The following is an 18,966-nucleotide window of genomic DNA, read 5'->3' as shown; positions in this document are numbered from 1 at the left end:
TTCAATGATACACTGTAATCTTAAAAAAAATAATAATAATTAACACCATAAAATATATTTAACAAATCCCCAAATTTTCAGTTTTTACATTATAAGTGTACATTATAGTGTTTCCTAAATTCATTTCAATATTTAATTGAAAAGGAAACAGTTACTTTTTTGTGTTATGTCATTTTAAATAGACACATTATTATTATTTTTGTGTCATAACGTAAAAATAATTATTGGTATAAGCCAAAAGTGCATCCCTAAGATAAATATAAAAGTGTAGCAGCTCTGCTAAACTTGTAGAAGTCCTTAAACTATATTCTGCATTAGAACAGAATGCATTTTGCCTGACCATTTGACCTGCTGTGTTTCAGAGAGGGCACTAACCTTGAGATCCAGGTGGACATTGAAACCAAACCGAGCCATCTGTGTCTGACCACTGAAGAGGATCTGGCTCCGCCCACTGCTGCCATGGCGCCCGGCGTGGGGGAGGAGCCTCAGGACTGCAGTTCTCGCCGGAGCAGGACGGTCATGGATTCCCCGCTGGGCCTTTCTCCAGGGATGTCACTCAGGGAGGGTCTCCGAGATGTCACCCTTGCTCAGCCCGAAAGCATCCGCAGCGACCTGGAGATGTCTGACACGCAGTCCGACGACATCGCCGAGCTCACGTCCGATGACTGTGACTCGCCTCATCCCAAAAGCTGCCACGGAGCGCCCCCGCAGGCCACCTGCAGAGCCTTGAACCCCACCGACAGCCTGCACTGTCCCGACAATGTCATCCTGTACGTGTGAGAGACTCTCGCACCATTGCACAAAGCCAACCATTTTTTCCAAGCTTCTGACGCTTTACCTGTTATTTTGCTGCTTTTTTATAATTATCCGAACACCGTAGTGGCAACTCGTGGAACTGACTGCTCATCGCTCTGCTCTCCTTGTCCCGCCTGGTTTTATTATCGGGCACGGACGGGTCCTCTACCTCTTCAGAAAATCCATACTGTTATTCATCTGACGGTGTTTACTTCTCAGTGCTGCAATGCATTGAGCGAGAGAAAAAAAGTTGAATCCGGTACTGTCGTGACCAGAAGAATTTCCAAACAAACAAACAAATAATGCTACAAAACGAAACGTCGCCAAGCACATGTATACGCGAGGGGTTTGTATATGGATGACACATCACAGTATTGTTTGTATGTTTGTTTTACATCTTTTGTTAAAAAACGACGTGGAAATTGTATGATTTAGGCTACCGCATGCATGTTGGATGCCTGCGCCGCGCTAGTAATGTTTTGGTCGCGCTGGCCTGGTTTGCACAGAAAACAAGTAGGGTCTGTCTGCAGACTGCAGGACAGAGACGTCACATGAAGGGGTCAGTTGTAGTAGAGGCGTAACTTTAGGTTGTGGAGACCCACATGTCTATGTTGTCTGCAAGATGGTGCTGTACATCAGTTATTAACGTCTACAGCTAAACCTACTCCACACCTAAACCCAGCCATCACAGTCATTAACGTCTACACCTACACCTACTCCCCACTTATACCCAACCATCACAGTTATTAATGTCTACACCTACACATTCTCCACACCTAAACCCAACCATCATAGTTATTAGAGTCTACACCTTCCCCAACCCTAAATCCAACCATCACAGTTATTAACGTTTACACCTACACATACTCCACACCGAAACCCAACCATCATCGCTTTTAACGTCTACACCTACACATACTCCACACCTAAACCCAACCATCATAGTTATTAGAGTCTACACCTTCCCCAACCCTAAATCCAACCATCACAGTTATTAACGTCTACACCTACACATACTCCACACCTAAACCCAACCATCACAGTTATTAACGTCTACACCTTCCCCAACCCTAAATCCAACCATCACAGTTATTAACGTCTACACCTACACATACTCCACACCTAAACCCAACCATCATAGTTATTAGAGTCTACACCTTCCCCAACCCTAAATCCAACCATCACAGTTATTAACGTCTACACCTTCCCCAACCCTAAATCCAACCATCACAGTTATTAACGTCTACACCTACACATACTCCACACCTAAAGCTAACCATCATCGTTTTTAACGTCTACACCTTCCCCAACCCTAATCCCAACCATCATCATTATTAACGTCTACGCCTACACATACTCCACACCTAAACCCAACCATCATCGTTTTTAACGTCTACACCTTCCCCAACCCTAAATCCAACCATCATCGTTTTTAACGTCTACACCTTCCCCAAACTTAAACCCAACCATCATTGTTATTAACGTCTACACCTTCCCCAACCCTAAATCCAACAGTCATAGTTATTATCGTCTACACATACTCCACACCTAAACCCAACCATCATAGTTATTAGTCTACACCCTCCCAACCCTAAATCCAACCATCACAGTTATTAACGTCTACACCTACACATATTCCACACCTAAAGCCAACCATCATTGTTATTAACGTCTACAACACCTTCCCCAACCCTAATCCCAACCATCATCATTTTTAACATCTACACCTTCCTCAATTCTAAACCCAACCTTCATCGTTGTCAACGTCTACACTTACACATACTTCACACCTAAACCCAACCATCATCATTCATAACATCTACACCTCCCCCAACCCTTAACCCAACCATCACAGTTATTTGCGTTTACACTTTCCCCAACCCTGAACCCAACCATCAGTTATTAATGTCTACACCTTCCCCAACCCTGAACCCAACCATCACAGTTATTAACGTACATCTGTGAGTTGCAGAGGCTTTCATGCTTGACGTGCTCGCCATTGTACTGTTATTTGCAACCACAGGGGGCGACACCGAGTAGACGAACTGTCATGACAAAACAGATAAAGTCAGCGAATTGCATGGTGGGGTTACTAAATAAATGAATATAATAATAAATCAAATGAGTAGGTTGTGGATAAACTTGGTGAAAACTCATCAAAACATTTGCTGAAAATGTTCTCTGGTGAGTTTTTCTGTCATCTTTCCAACAACATCTCATTGTGACTTCTCGCATTGTTTAATGATATCTCGATAACTGCAAGTTACACCTCTCTAACTTACTACAAGTGACCCCCCTTCATGTTACGCCGCAGACAGATACACTTGCAGAAAACACACACTTCAGATCAGTATGAGGGCTTTTCACACGGACTTTATCATTCAAAATGTAGAGTTTTACCACAGGCTAATGAAACTGGACGGGTATTCGAGAAGCAGGGTTTGTTCTAGCACAACTTTTTGCACTGTTAACCCTGCATTACAGTATAAAACGTGTCGAATTTACAGCTAGATAGCAAACAACAGTCATTCACATGCTTTACAGCAGTGTTTCCCAACCCTGTTCCTGAAGGCACACCAACAGTACACATTTTCAACCTCTCCATAATCAAAAACCCCTGAATGAACTCATCAGAACATAAGAAGAGACTCCAAAACCTGAAGTTAATTTACTGTCGATGTGCCTCCAGGAACAGGGTTGGGAAACAGTGCTTTAGGGAGTCACAAAATAACTATAAACCAATAATCAATTCAGTGTTCACAAGTTCAAGAGAAAAGCATCAGCTGAAGTGTAGAAAAGACTGTTTCATCACTCTTACCTTTTGTAGTTCATTCAAGTCCATTCAGGAAAAACCTCTCGGATCACGTGCTGCATTCGTCCAATCACTGACACAGCAAATATGCAAATAAGTGTGTTAACCCAGGTGTGAATATCCAGGATTAAGTGTTAACCCCAGATAAACTACCCACTAGAGATAAATTCAGTTGCGTCACGTAGGGCTTAATCCTGTTCTGCTCACACAAGGTACAGTAACTTACAGGAGTGACAACCATATTTAGGCAGCACAGTGGCTCAGTGATCAGGTTGCTGGTTTGAATCCCGTCTGGGCCAGTTGGCGTTTCTGTGTGGAGTTTGCATGTTCTCCCCGTGGGTTTCCTAAGGTTGCTCCGGTTTCCTCCACAAGTCCAAAGACATGCACTATAGGTAAATTGAATGAACTAAATTGGCCGTAGTGTATGAGTGGGTGTGTGATTGTGAGAGTGTTTGGGTGTTTTCCAGTACTGGGTTGCGGCTGTTTGGCATCTGCTGCGTAAAACATATGCTGGAACAGTTGGCGGTTCATTCTGCTGTGGCGACCCCAGATAAATAAGGGACTAAGTCGAGGGAAAATGAATGAATAAATGAACAACCAAACTGACTGCAGTACAGAACAAACAAGCCCAACTACTGGCTCAAAGGTTTAAATGATATTTTAACCCAACAGCTGGGTTTTCTCATTAAAACATCCCTTCATTTTTAGAATGTAGTGTTGCCAGATCTTGTGACAAATAATAAAAACAGCATTTAAGGACAAGGCCATAACAAACATAATAAGCTCATAATAAACCCAAACACTTAAACTACAAACAAATAAGCTATATACTAAAATGTTGCAACCTGCAGCTGTCTACTTTATTAAATCCAGAAGCTGGATCAGTTAAATTAACCCAAAATGAATATTTATCCACCCTCAAATGGCTTTAAACCTTTACGAGTTTCCTCTGTTGAACACAAAAGGAATCATTCTGAAGAAAGCTGAAAACCTGTAACCATTGACACCCATAGTAGAAAAACAGATATATGGAAGTTAATGGTTACAGGTTTTCAGCTTTCCTCAAAATATCTTCTTTAGTATTCAACAGAAGAAAGTCGATACACTTCGATAGGTTTGGAACAAGTTAAGGGTGAGTATATGATGACAGAGTTGTCATTTTTGGGTGAACTATCCCTTTAAGCTCAAAGACACTTTATAAGCATTCTTATTTTAAGTGGACATGGCAACCTTTCGGGAGCGCACTTGAAGCAGCCTTCCAAACATTTATTTAGCTCAAATCTACAACTCTCAAGTTATTATATTAGGTCTCTGTTATATCACTATCAGAATATAAATCATGCAAGAAGCCAAAAGACTGCTCTGTTCCAGTCATCGCAATTCATAAGGACATTTTTAACCTTTAAACTTGGTTGTCACTCCTGAAATTTAAGGGATAGTTTACCCAAAAATTAAGGTTCTGTCATCATTTACGCACCCTTAACTTGTTGAAGTTGTTCCAAATATTTCTGAGTTGTTTCCCAAAAGAAGCTATTTTGAAGATTGTTGGAAACCTGTAACTGTTGACTTCCATTGTAAGAAAAACAGATACTATGGAAGTCAATGGTTACAGGTTTCCAACATTCTTCAAAATAGCTTCTTTTGTGTTCAACAGAAGAAAAACAGATATGTTTGGAACAAGTCAAGGGTCAGTAAATGATGACAGAATAGTCATATATGGGTGAACTGTGCCTTTAAGCTCAAAGACACATTTTAAGCATCCTTATTTTAAGTCAGGGGCGTCCAAACTCGGTCCTGGATGGCCGGTGTCCTGCATATTTTAGTTCTAACCCCAATCAAACACCTGAACCAGCTAATCAAGCTCTTTTTTAGGTATACTAGAATCTCGCAAGCAACTGTGTTGAAGGAAGTTGGAGCTAAACTTTGCATGACACCGGCCCTCCAGGACCAAGTTTGTACACTCCTGTTTTAAGTGGACATGGCAACCTTTCAAAAGCACACTATTGAATCAGCCTTCAAAACACTCATTTAGCTCAAATCTACAAGTTATGTTAAGTTGATCTTATATCACTATCAAAGATAAAAAATATATAAATCATCCAAGAAGCCAAAAGACTGCTCTGTGCCAGACATCGCAAATCATAACGACATTTTCACCCATTAAATTTGGTTGTCCCTCATAAAATTTAAAGTAAAATTTCACCCAAAAGTGACTATTTACTCACCCTTGAGTTATTTCAAACCTGTTTAAGTTTTTTCCAAAAAGAAGATATTTTGAAGAATGTTGGAAACCTGTAACCATTCACTTCCATAGTCATTTGTGTTCCTACTATGAATGTCAATAGTTACCGGTTTCCAACAATCTTCAGAATATTTTTCGTTGTGTTCAGCAGACAAAAGAAACTCTTTATAATCATCAGTAAATGACGATTAACGCATTCCGTAAGTGTGAAAAGCCCTACAGAGTGAGGTCAGTGCAATGGGAGACTGATGGGACCTTCACTAGCAGACAGTTTGACTTGAATCACTGACTGCCTGCCTTACAGACACAGCACATGCACTCAGATCCCTTACACTGTCTGTGACTCACTGACAACACTGTTTGTGCCCTCTTGAGCTGAGAAATGAGAGATGTACGTATGGATGTATGTGTGGATGTTTACCAGTGTTGATTTTATTGCTGGCTATTAAACTGTATAATAGTATCGAGGATGGAACTGCCATTCACATGCATGTCTGTTGTTGTTATTGTTATGTTATTATGATTTTTGGCCTACTTTTTTTCTCTTTCTTAAGCACACAGAATCATTTTTGGGTTTGTTTTGCGCAGTTGTAATTTTATTTGGACCCGCTGGATGGATGTTTTGATTGGATGGATGAGCACTCCTGCACTTTATCCCTCTATTTATCATTGTAGGCTTATATTTATGCACTCCCGTCCTTTTTTCTTTGACATTCAGCTTCTCTGGGAATTTTGCTTATTTAATTTTGGTTGTAATGAATTATTGACATTTTTTGGTTTTGCATTCTTAACATGCTCTGCTTTCTGAAATTCATTATAATATTCGGCTGCAGAGAGAAATTTCAGTTTTTACATGTAATGATGGATTAGCTTTGTCTTGTAATCACACAAAAAAAGAGACTTTTGGTCACATCATTTGCTTTTTTTTGGGGGGGGGGGGGGGGGTTGATTGTGTAAAAATGCTTTTATATTTTTAGGTTCATGAAAACTACTTGATAATTTGACTGTAAACTGGTTCTGGTGAAATGAGTGTTCATTCAGTTACTTAAGCAATATGCTGAAGAGAAGGTTTGGTAAATCTGGCATTGTTTTTGTACATCCACACAACGATAACTGCACTGGCTGTGAGTGTTTAAAACAATATGAAAATAAACATTTCTCCTTTGTGGCACGTTTGACTCTTTTTTTGTTCATTTATTATTATGGCAATTTTGGACTATTTTGAGGAGCCTTTTGCATGGGTTTCCTCTGGGTGCTCCAGTTGCTCCCACAGTTAGACATGGTACAGGTGAATTGGGTAAGCTAAACTGTCCGTAGTGTATGTGTGTGAATGTTTGGGTATGAATGTTTCCTAGTGGTGGGTTGCAGCTATAGGGCCATCCGCTGTGTGAAACATATGCTGGATAAGTTGGCGGTTCATTCCGCTGTGGTGACCCCTGATTAATAAAGGGACTAAGCCAAAAAAAATGAATGAATGAATAGGATGTTCAATCTGTCCTTGTCTAATTGTGAGTAGAAACATGCAAGCCTAATAAATAAATATTCTCTTTTTTTACATATAAAGTTTGAAAACTTAGCTCTAAAATATTGGGGAAAAATAAAAAATATATATGTTGAAGTTATATTTACACTCACCAACCACTTTATAAGGTACACCTGTCCAACTGCTTGTTAACACAAATTTCTAATCATCACATGGCAGCGACTCAATGCATTTAGGCACGTAGACATGGTCAGGATGATCTGCTGCAGTTCAAACTGAGCATCAGAATGGGGAAGAAGGGGGATTTAAGTGACTTTGAACATGGCATGGTTGTTGGTGCCAGACAGGTTGGTCTGAGTATTTCAGAAACTGCTGATCTACTGTTTTATTCACACACAACTATCTTTAGGGTTTACAGAGAATGGTCCAAAAAAGAGAAAATATCCAGTGAGCGGCAGTTCTGTGGGCACAAACGCCTTGTTGATGGCAGAGGTCAGAGGAGAATGGACAGACTGGTTCGAGCTGATAGAAAGGCAACAGTAACTTAAATAACCACTCGATAAAACTGAAGTATGCAGAAGAGCATCTCTGAATGCACAACACGTCCAACCTTGAGGCAAATGGACTACAGCGGCAGAAGACCACACAGGGTGCCACTCCCGTTAGCTAAGAACAGAAAAGTGAGGCTACAGTTTACACAGGCTCACCAAAACTGAACAATAGAATATTGGAAAAACGTTGCCTGGTCTGATATCTCGATTTCTGCCGCGACATTCAGATAGTAGAGTCAGAATTTGCCTTCAACAACATGAAATCATGGATCCATCCTGCCTTGTGTCAATGGTTCAGGCTGCTGGTGGTGGTGTAATGGTGTGGGGTATATTTTCTTGGCACACTTTGGGCCCATTAGTACCAATTGAGCATCGTGTCAATGCCATAGCCTACCTGAGTAATGTTGCTGACCATGTACATCCCTTTATGACCACAGTGTACCCATCATCTGATGGCTACTTCCATCAAGATAACGCACCATAGAATGTGAATCATCTCAGATTGGTTTCTTGAACCTGACAATGATTCACTGTAGTCAAATGGCCTCCACAGTCAGCAGATCTCAATCCAATAGAGCACCTTTTGCATATTGAGTAACAGAAGACTTGCAACATGTGCAGTCGACAAATCTGCAGCAACTGCATGATGCTATCATCTCAATATGGACCAAAATCTCTGAGAAATAATTCCAGTACCTTGTTGAATCTACGCCATGAAGGATGAAGGCAGTTCTGAATGCAAAAGGGGGTCCAACCTGGTGGTGTACCTAATAAAGTGAGCATATATATTGTTATTGTTAAAACATTTAAATATACATGTATATATTTTAGATTCAATGCTAGGTTATAAAAATAAGTAAAACTATTAAAACACTAAGAAGAAAAAATTGGTGAAACTGGTATTACTACAACTTTAACTAAACACTCAAAATATGAAATAAAAACCTTATTTAATACTAGCTGTAAAAATAATTTATCATATAACTGTGTAACAGTATAAAAACGATAAATAAAATAACCTTAAAATGTGTATAAAATAAAAAGAACAATAATAATAGCTATTATAAAAGCAAACATCAAAATTAGTCTACTAAATCTTGGTTTAAAGACAACTGACAATAGGCTAATAGAATATATTAAATAACAGTATAAACTTATATAAAGAACACTATAATAAAGCTTGTCCAGTATTTATCAAAAATCAAAAATGCAGCAACACTGCTCCCTAACGTTTATGTGCAACATCTACCGGTGCATTTTTTTTTTTTTTTTTTTTTTTTTTTTTTTTTTTTTTTTTTTATTGAACAACAAATATACAATTTTAACATGACATCCAAAATTCAAAAGTAACTAATAACATAAATTAAAATAAATTACATAAATTAAAAAAATGAAACAGACAATACAACATAGAGGTCTTTACATTGATAATATTTTAACTTAACCAATTAACAGCAAGAGTACTAATCAATTAACTTAAGCTCCTTTGCCACAATAATTGTATTTATACATTTTTCGCTCTTAATATATTGGAGCGATTCTATATACAAATGAAAGTCTGCAATAGCAACCTTTAAACAAGGTTTAGAGTTATTTAACCTGCATTTATGAATATGAAATTTACCGAACAAAATTAAAAGATTCAATAAAAATTCCACAGATAAATTGTTTGAAACAAAATAAAAAATAATGTCTTTGGGGGTCAAATTGAAACTAAAACCTGATTTTTTTTTGACATATAATGATAGATCTTCCCAAAATTTTTTTGAATATTCACATTCATAAAAAAGATGAATCAACGTCTCTGGGTGATGTAAACAAAATGAACAGTTTCCATCCGTCTGCGTAAATTTAGTTAATGTTTGATTACAAACATAAATGTTATGTAAAATTTTTAAATGTAATTCCCTGTACTTGTTACCCAAGCAAAAACGAAAAGGAAGCATCCAAGCTTTTTTCCACACAATATCATGGAAATATACATTCCAAAAAAATTTTCCTCTAGGTTGTAATGCTCTATTTTTGCAAAATATTAATCTAATAACTTTGTTTGTACATTTTTTACTACAAAAGTCTACCCCATTTAAGTAAAGAGCAGGATCATTTTTATTAATATTGATACTATATGAAGACATATGACTTCTCATTAGCATTAACAAACCAGAGGGGATGGCTTTTGTTACATAGTTATATTCTTTAAATTTAATAGGGAATGACCATCTTTCCATAAAATTTTTGTAAGAAAGTAAATTAGCTGATTGGTCCAAAATATCAGATAAGAAAAAAATACCTTTATCTGTCCAATTTTGTAGGTAGAGAGATTTCCGATTAACAGTTATATAAGAATTATTCCACAAAATTGCTTTATGGGGTGAGAAATTGTGCACATAACACAGCTTCCATGCTTTAAGAGCTTGTTGATAAAAATTGGACAATGTTACCGGTAGTTTCTTAACAGAATAATCACATGTTAGTAAAAAACGCAATCCTCCAACCTTTTTGAAAATATTATATGGTATAAAAAACCAAATTGAGTCTGCTTTCAATAAACAATTCCTAAGCCATTTAACTTTAAAAGTATAGTTTAAGTCAAAAAAATCTAAAAGTTCAAATCCCCCATCTTTTCTTGGCCCTTGAATTACTTCCTTTCTTAAATGATGATGTCTGTTTCTCCAAACAAATTGTATAAATAAATCATTAATTTTTTTACAAATAGCATCTTGAACAAAAAGGGATAAAGCCGGGTAAACAAATCTAGACACTCCTTCTACTTTAGTCAACAAAACTCTTCCAATAATAGATAAATCCCTTTGAAGCCAGTTATTAAATATACCTTGAGCTTTTTTTATTTTAGGGGAAAAATTTAAATCTTGTCTCTCTGTAAGATTTCCCCTATATTAGGCACCAGATTCAGCAAAGTTCAGCAGGTCGACCCGGAGACATGAGAAGAGACCAAACTGTAGTTAGAATGGTTTATTCTGCAAGCCTGACAACACAGGATGGACAGGGATATTTATACACAGGGGCTGATAGCAGAAAGGCACTCCAAATATGGGCTAGTCATACAGCATTTTGTCTTAACATGAATCAGCATATTTCATATCTGAGCATAGTGGAATTTTCCAGCGTGGGTGAAGCTGCGAAATGAAACCAGACCATGGTCTCATATTTTTAACACCTGCAAGACTGAAACCAGACGTTGACCTTCAGACCTCCGATACACACACACACACAAAACCACAGACACTTCTGCTTCTCATGCAAGCACACTAAAAAGAGGACAAAATGTTCTCTCAGTCCCCTCTTTTAGGCCAAAGGCCTAACGCAGAGGAATCTATCATATCTTTGACCCATCATACTGTCCATTGTGGCATAAACACGATTCATTAAACATTGCAAGAGAAAAGGACCACAACAACAAACAAGAAGGAAAATAATACATACAGGAATTATCATAGTAAGGAAAGGAGTTACCCAGCCGAACAGACCCATCATCCAACCCCAAGTTGTGTCGGGAACATAATCTGAAGTCATGGCAATTTTTAACCCTTGGAGAGTAGACATAGCAGTACTCATTTACATACCTCCCCCTGGGATGCTGTTAAGAGATCTAGAGCCATTCTATTTTGCAAAACCATGGTACGTAGATTACCCAGCTCCTTATTCTGGGCCTCATTAATTATTTTTGAGGCATTCAGAAATAGGCCCATGCGATAGTCCAGGGTCTCGATTCTTAGTAGAGCTTTTCCCACACCTATTTGCGGAAATAGAGCCAATACCACTTTGTTACCAGTGGTCCATAATTTAAAATCCTCGGGCACGTCAGTACCCCATGCAGAGTCATGGGGCTTCATTTCAGGGACACTGCGTTTAACTCTTTGCAGCGCTGACAGGACCTGGGCTGTCACAATAAAAGTGTGATCAGTCACATGCACAGGGGCACACTGCCCCGTCCAGTTGGCCGGTAGGGACATGTAGGCGTTTTTCCCACACAACCACCACCCACCCTGGACCACATAAGTGCCATTTGAGGGTCCTGAGATGTCGACTGGGGCCCCCTCTCCCGAGGAGGCAATTTGTTGACAGTTAACAGTGCTTCCCATGAAATGAGAGCCCATGGTCTGGTTATAACACACAGGGTGTGTAATAGAATGGTTAATAAAAAACCTTGTGGCTAATAGGTGAGGGTTTAGCGTGGCCAAATTTTACCCAAAATAGAGCATCACATGTACCATTTCTAATGCCAATCCGGTATGGATCGTAGTCATCGACAATTATATATGGATTCTGGTACCCTGATCCTGCAAAACTGGCAGAACATTTAGCAGCTGTTTTATTCATGGGTTTAGCATAAAGAGGGGTTTGCTTGGCTGAATGAGGCATAACAGAACATACATAACAACCAGATACATTATATGACCTAGCTAAAACTTTCACATATTGATACCACATATTATTTCAATTGGATTGTCAGCCCCATCCTCTGCCCATCCAAATTCATGATCATGTGTCCAGCGTTTCAGCCTGGCTGCATTAGCTTGAGCAACAAGAAAGAGAAACAGTCCAATTGTCCGCAGCAAAAAGGAAGTCATGCTGACCCTTGCCTTAAGGTAGACAGTGCTACGTGTTTAGCTCCCATCTGTCTCCCAAACGCAATTGTGCAGCTGTAGAGGTGTCGTCTGTGCTGAGGGGGCCCCCAAAATCTGTAAAACAAAGAGAGTCTGCAGACAGATTATCATAGTACAAAACTTATACATTTTTATTATTCAATAGGTGCTCGTTTTATCCTGGTTGCATGGATCCACTGTGGAGAAGAGGAGGTTAAAACGGCGGTTCTGGTTACAGCCACGACATCCGTTGGGGGGCCATATTTGGGGTCCCCCAGTTCTGTGCTCATTTTATTGAACTGTCTAATCATTACTCTGTCACCAACCTTAAAGGGGTGTGTTGGGTCTACCGGCATCGGGGCTGAACCAGAATGTATATTAGTCCAGTATGCATGCAATGTTGTTAGTAGCTGTTGTGCACATTCACTCATATGGATATCCAAAGAACCGTCACCCAGTGTGGTACCCCTTTGCCTCCATGGTGAGGGAAAGGGTCGTCCCATCACAGTCTCATAAGGAGACAGACCGTGAAGGCTTTTGTGAGGAGACATCCTCATGTCTGCTAAAACGACAGGTAGCAAGGCGAGCCAATTTGAGTGCCCTGCATGTTACATAGCCTTTCTTAATTTGTCCTTGATGGTCCTATTAGTTCGTTCTATTATGCCAGATGATTGTGGATGATAGGGAATATGTAGCTGCCAATTAATTTGGAGTTCTTTAGCTAGATTTTGTATTACTTTCGCAGTAAATGAGGTTCCCTTATCTGAGTCTATGGCACATGGTATACCATATCTTGGAATGATTTCTCTTGTCAAACATCTGACAACTATATTAGCATCTTCTTTACTGCATGGGAAGGCTTCAACCCATTTTGAAAATTTGTCCACAAAAACCAGTAAATATTTATTGAGACCCCTCTTTGGCAGGTGTGTGAAATCTACCTGCCATTCCTGAAAAGGTGTTTCAGGAAGGGGCAATTGTTGATGTTTAGCTTGAGGTTTAGTGATATTATTTTGAGCGCATATCAGACATCTATCTAAGGTGTTATTAACATGGTGCTGTAAATTATTGATGCATAAAAAGGAACTCATTGTGTCTATTAACTCATTGTGTCTATTAACTCATTGTGTCTATTAACTCATTGTGTCTATTACCCCTCTTCGGCCGCGGTGTGTAACACCGTGAAACTCGCGGACGAGAAAAGGTGCACAGGATGATGGCAGGCATAAACGGCCTTTGCCATCTAGCATTATTCCATTAGGATCAGTCATTGCGTCACATTCAGACCAGTAAGTATGGTACTAAGTATTTAGTAAGCTGCTGTTTTAGATGTATTAGGACCTCCTCCTGATCATCTTTCCACGCGAGGCGTGTTTTTATACGAGTACTTGTCTTTTTATCATCTGTTTCTTCCTTAACAGTTTCTGTTTGTACTATATCAAGCTTGGGATCAAGAGCAGGTATTTTTGTTGTTATTTCTTCATTGTCATAGGACGAACCCATTTTGGTTTAAAGGATAAATCGATAATCTGCCCCAATTAGTTGGCAGTGACGCGAACTGCGCAACAGCATGTCTACAAATTGCAGTGGTTTGTCCACTTCGGGCAGAAGAGATATGAGATCTTTAAGAACAGAGGGTGAAGGGGGAATTATTTCTATCCCTCGTGGTTTAGCAACCCACACCGCAGCCACATTAGAGGCTGAAGTAGCGCCCTCCGTGCTGTCAGGGGAGTCTGGTTTAGTTTTAATCATTTCTGTCAGTGACGGATAAATAGAAGGCACTGTAGGAGAAGCACTTACAGAGCATGAAGCAGCAGGCGGAAGCCCCGTATAAGGGGGTGGTGATATCATAGTTGTCTTAGCAGCTGCGAGAGAGCCCCTCTTATCTGCCTTACGGGCAGTATTGCTTCTGCTTTTGGGTTTGGGGACAGATTTCAAAACGGTTTTAGGTGTAAAAATGCCCTTTTTATCTCTCCATATAGAGCTCATTGTATACCATGTGTCATATCCATTCATCATATACTGATCATTCCATTCTGGATCCCCATATCAATTTGTAAGCTAACTGAAGGAAACCTGGTTCAAATGTTCCTTCCCTAGGAAAGTCTCTCCATTGAGATTGTCCCTCTGTCCACCCAGCTAAATTGGACAGCCAGGGTTCAGTGTAAAATCCCCACCCACATCTATCCATCCATTGCTTTGGACTCTCACTGGGTTCTGGTTTTGGATATCCTTGTCCCATATTGCTGAAGCTGGTGCGTAATACTTATTTACTAAAATTTATTAAATCCCCTGATTTGTGGAACCCAAATTTAATCGGGTACAACAACACAAATCCTTCTGTGCAATTTACTGTTTGAAGTAAACTTGACAGGCTAGCAAGTGTCAAATTAATAAATTTTCCTGATTTGTGGAACCCAAATTTAATTGAGTACGACGACACAAATCCTTCTGTGCAATTTACTGTTGAAAGTAAACTTGACAGGATATTCTGTGCTCTAGAGCACAGACCTCTCTTGCTTGCGCAACCCAATTTTTAATTAAAATCTTACGATTTCCTGAGATACACCGGAGCAGGCAGTGTGAATAAAAATTCTCTTACCTGATCAGATGTATCCCGGACGAGCCCCCAGATCTGTAAGATTTCCCCTATATTAGGCACCAGATTCAGCAAAGTTCAGCAGGTCGACCCGGAGACATGAGAAGAGACCAAACTGTAGTTAGAATGGTTTATTCTGCAAGCCTGACAACACAGGATGGACAGGGATATTTATACACAGGGGCTGATAGCAGAAAGGCACTCCAAATATGGGCTAGTCATACAGCATTTTGTCTTAACATGAATCAGCATATTTCATATCTGAGCATAGTGGAATTTTCCAGCGTGGGTGAAGCTGCGAAATGAAACCAGACCATGGTCTCATATTTTTAACACCTGCAAGACTGAAACCAGACGTTGACCTTCAGACCTCCGATACACACACACACACAAAACCACAGACACTTCTGCTTCTCATGCAAGCACACTAAAAAGAGGACAAAATGTTCTCTCACTCTCTGATAAATTTTTTGTTATACTTATTCCTAAATATTTTACCGTCTTTTTAACAGGTATATTACATAAACTTTTTACTTCAGAATTATAAAGTGATATAATTTCACATTTTGTCACATTTAAGGTTAATCCAGATGCAATAGAGAAATCATTTACTAATTGCAAAGCTGCAGGTAACTGATCTTTATCTTTTAGAAAAAGAACGGTATCATCAGCAAGTTGAGATATCCTTATTTCTTTATTAAATATGGTAATACCTTGAATTGCTGATGATTTTAAAACATAAATGGACAGGAACTCTACAACAAGAAGAAATAAAAAAGGAGCAATAGGACATCCTTGACGGACTCCTCTACATATGGGGAACCTTTTAGAAGTATTTGGGTATAAATTTATAGAGCTATTGATATCTCTATGAAACAATTCCATAATAGAAATAAACCTGTCCCCAAAACCGAAATATTTTAATGCCATAAACATAAATTGGTGCTCAATAGTGTCGAAAGCTTTATGAAAATCCAGAAAAAGTAGTAATGCTTCAGACTCAATCAAATTAGAATAATCTAACAAATCCAGAATCAATCTAATATTCCAACTTATGTGTCGCCCAGCCATGAAACCAGTTTGATACTCGCTAATAATTTCATTTAGACCTTCCTTTAAGCGTTTTGCATAAATCAAAGATAATAATTTATAATCTACATTAAGTAGTGTTATTGGGCGCCAGTTGTCTAAAATCATAAGGTCTTTATTAGGTTTAGGAAGCAAGGTTATTAATCCTTGTTTCAAAGAGGTTGGTAACTCCTTTAGCTCAATAGATTCCTTATACATTTCAAATAAAGGATTTTCAATTATATTCCAAAAATGCAGATAGAACTCCACTGAAAGACCATCTGAGCCTGGAGACTTATTTTGTTTCATTGAACGTAATGCTATTTCCATCTCAAGCTTACTCAGATTTTCTTCGCAAGTATCTTTAAATTGAGGTGAAATAGGAGAGACAGAAGATTTAACAGATTCAAAAAAATTATAACATTTATCCTTTTGAAATACAGATTTATATAATTGGGAATAAAAGGACTCTACATATGTAGAAATTAACTTAGGATTTGAAGTAATAACATCATCAATTTTAAGTGAGGAAATCATTTGCCTTTTATAATTCCGCTTTTCTAGTGAAAAAAAGTAACTTGTATTTTTTTCTCCTTTTTCTAACCATTTGGCTCTTGAACGAATAAAAGCACCTTTTGCAGTATCAACGTAAATTTGGTCAATTTCAGATTTTATAGTTTCTAATCTAACTTTTTCATCCTCTGTTAGATTATCTTTTTTTAAATAAATATTTAACTCGTTCATCAATGACCGTTCCTTATTCAAGTTATTGTTTTTAACTTGTTTACTAAAATATATGGCTGACTGTCTAACTTTAAACTTAAATAATTCCCATTTGCTAGAATGTGACATTTGATTATTGACAAAAATGTGTTGTGCGATACCTTTAACCTGCATATTAAAATTTTCATTATTCAGCAAACTATTATTTAACTTCCAATATCCCCGCAGACTTTTATTATTAATTTTAGAGGCAGAGAGAGACAGAACAATCATTTTATGATCTGTAAGGGGAGCATAAGTATATGAAATTTCTGTTACATATTGAATACATTCAGGATTGATCAACCATAAATCAATCCGTGATTGTAACGATCTAGAGGAATTGCTCCAGGAGTAACATTTATCACTAAAATTTAAAAATCTCCAAATATCCACAACAGACAGATAAGAGGACAAGAAATTTGTAAGTTTAAATTTTGAAGAGGATGAAGCATGAGGGGGAAAGCGATCTATGAAGTCATCTGGGGCATCATTAAAATCGCCTCCAATTAACAAAAAAGCGTCTTTATATTTTCTCTGTAAAACTAAAATAGCGTTAGATAACTCTGTGGACATATTTTTGGCTTGGACTGATGAATTATAACCATAAACATTTACTAAGATAAAAACTGAATTATCCAACTTAACAGTTATCAGTATCCATCTCCCTTCTGGTGAATTAACCGATTCTAACACATCACCTTTGAACTTATTTAACAGAACAGCGACACCTGCTGAATGATGTGAAGCATGACAACAGAAAATTTGATCACCCCACTGAGATCGCCACCACCTAACATCATTTTCACATGAATGTGTCTCTTGTAAGAAAATTATATTCGCGTTAGTATGTCTAACAAAAATAAAAATAGATTTTCTTTTAATGCTGTCTCGTAAACCCCTAACATTAAGTGAAACAATTTTAAAATTACTGAAAATAAAATCAGACATAAAACAAAAATTTGGATGTCAGAATTAGTATAAATGTATAAAGAACCCTGAAACAAATAAATTCACAAAGCAGCCGGTGTTGAACAGTTATTAACCTGGAACAGTCACATTACCCGGACGATCAGACTGAACGAATAAGTTAACTTTTGACACTGACAAGAGCCAGCGACCAAATAGTAGTTTTCTGTCAGTGTTCACTTTTCAGCTTCAAACTCCTCAACGGACAGTTTTTTGCCATCAATAAAAGCATCTGCACCACGAAAGTGAGCTCTCTTGCCCTGTTCTCTTGCCTCTTTTACTTTTGGCCATAGCAACCTCCTCTGTTGTCTTTCTGCAAACGTCAAGTCCTCCATCAGACGAACACCTCTTTCCTTAAGAGCGGGATGATCCCTAGCCGCTTTCCAGACTTTCTCCCTGTACACTCGAAGCGCAAACTGAATTATGACCGGACGAGGGCGATTTCCACCTGCTCCGGGACGACCAATTCTGTGAATGGTGTCAACATAAAAACGGATGTCATCTGCTTCGTCTGGAGTGAGAACTTTAAGGATTTCCAGCACTTTGCTTCTGATATTTTCTCCATCGGTTTCTTTGAGATTGATGATCCTTAAATTCCACCTTCTGCTGTAGATCTCGGCTTGATCGCATTTGCTTTGAACCACTTGAACCACCTGCTGAATTTGCGTGACCTTATTTTCATTTGCCTTAACTCGTGTGGACATCGATTTAAACTCCTCTCCGACAAAATCAACAGCCTTTGAAAGATTAGCAATCGTAATCGAATTCTGGGCAAGTTGTTGTTCCATCGACGCAAATCGATCACTGAGGGAATTAACAGCACGCAGTATGTCAACATTAGACACTTTAGGATCATCTTCATCCTGACAAAGTTTTTTTGAGAGAGGACTGCTTGATGGTGTATTTGACAACGAATCGTGGTCTCCAGAAGGTTCGAAAAGCGAAGAGAACAACTTTCGGTCTTTACTCTTTGGCATTTTTGCAGACGGCACGTGCACTGAACTCTTGAATCTGCGTATAGTTCAGTCTATAACTGGGGTTTAGACATCGAAATTAGCTGAGTTACTACTTATAAAAG

At 38.5% G+C, this 18,966-nt stretch overlaps 1 protein-coding gene and 1 long non-coding RNA gene across 3 annotated transcripts in view; one reads left to right on the top strand and one right to left on the bottom strand.

The window, feature by feature from the left end:
- Positions 1 to 7,020, top strand: part of rnf19b (ring finger protein 19B) — a 42,347-nt gene extending 35,327 nt beyond the window's left edge. Inside the window, exon 10 of one of the 2 annotated variants that reach the window (XM_005159660.6) lies at positions 363 to 7,020. In XM_005159660.6, the coding sequence (XP_005159717.1) occupies positions 363 to 780 (418 nt within the window). In that variant the 3' untranslated portion in view covers positions 781 to 7,020. The remainder of the gene's footprint in view (positions 1 to 362) is intronic. The other variant, NM_001202440.1, reaches the window with a different exon arrangement.
- Positions 7,021 to 10,841: 3,821 nt separating this feature from the next.
- LOC141379152 (uncharacterized) lies at positions 10,842 to 15,235 on the bottom strand. Its single transcript, XR_012395163.1, has 2 exons — positions 13,645 to 15,235; positions 10,842 to 13,593 (listed from the first exon to the last, which is right to left on the bottom strand). It is a non-coding gene; the product is annotated as an uncharacterized lncRNA (long non-coding RNA).
- Between the last annotated feature and the right edge of the window lie 3,731 nt (positions 15,236 to 18,966).

The sequence above is a fragment of the Danio rerio genome, chromosome 19 (genome assembly GCF_049306965.1).
Source record: "Danio rerio strain Tuebingen ecotype United States chromosome 19, GRCz12tu, whole genome shotgun sequence".
Classification (NCBI taxonomy): Eukaryota; Metazoa; Chordata; class Actinopteri; order Cypriniformes; family Danionidae; genus Danio; species Danio rerio.
This window is presented reverse-complemented; position numbering and strand designations above follow the sequence as displayed.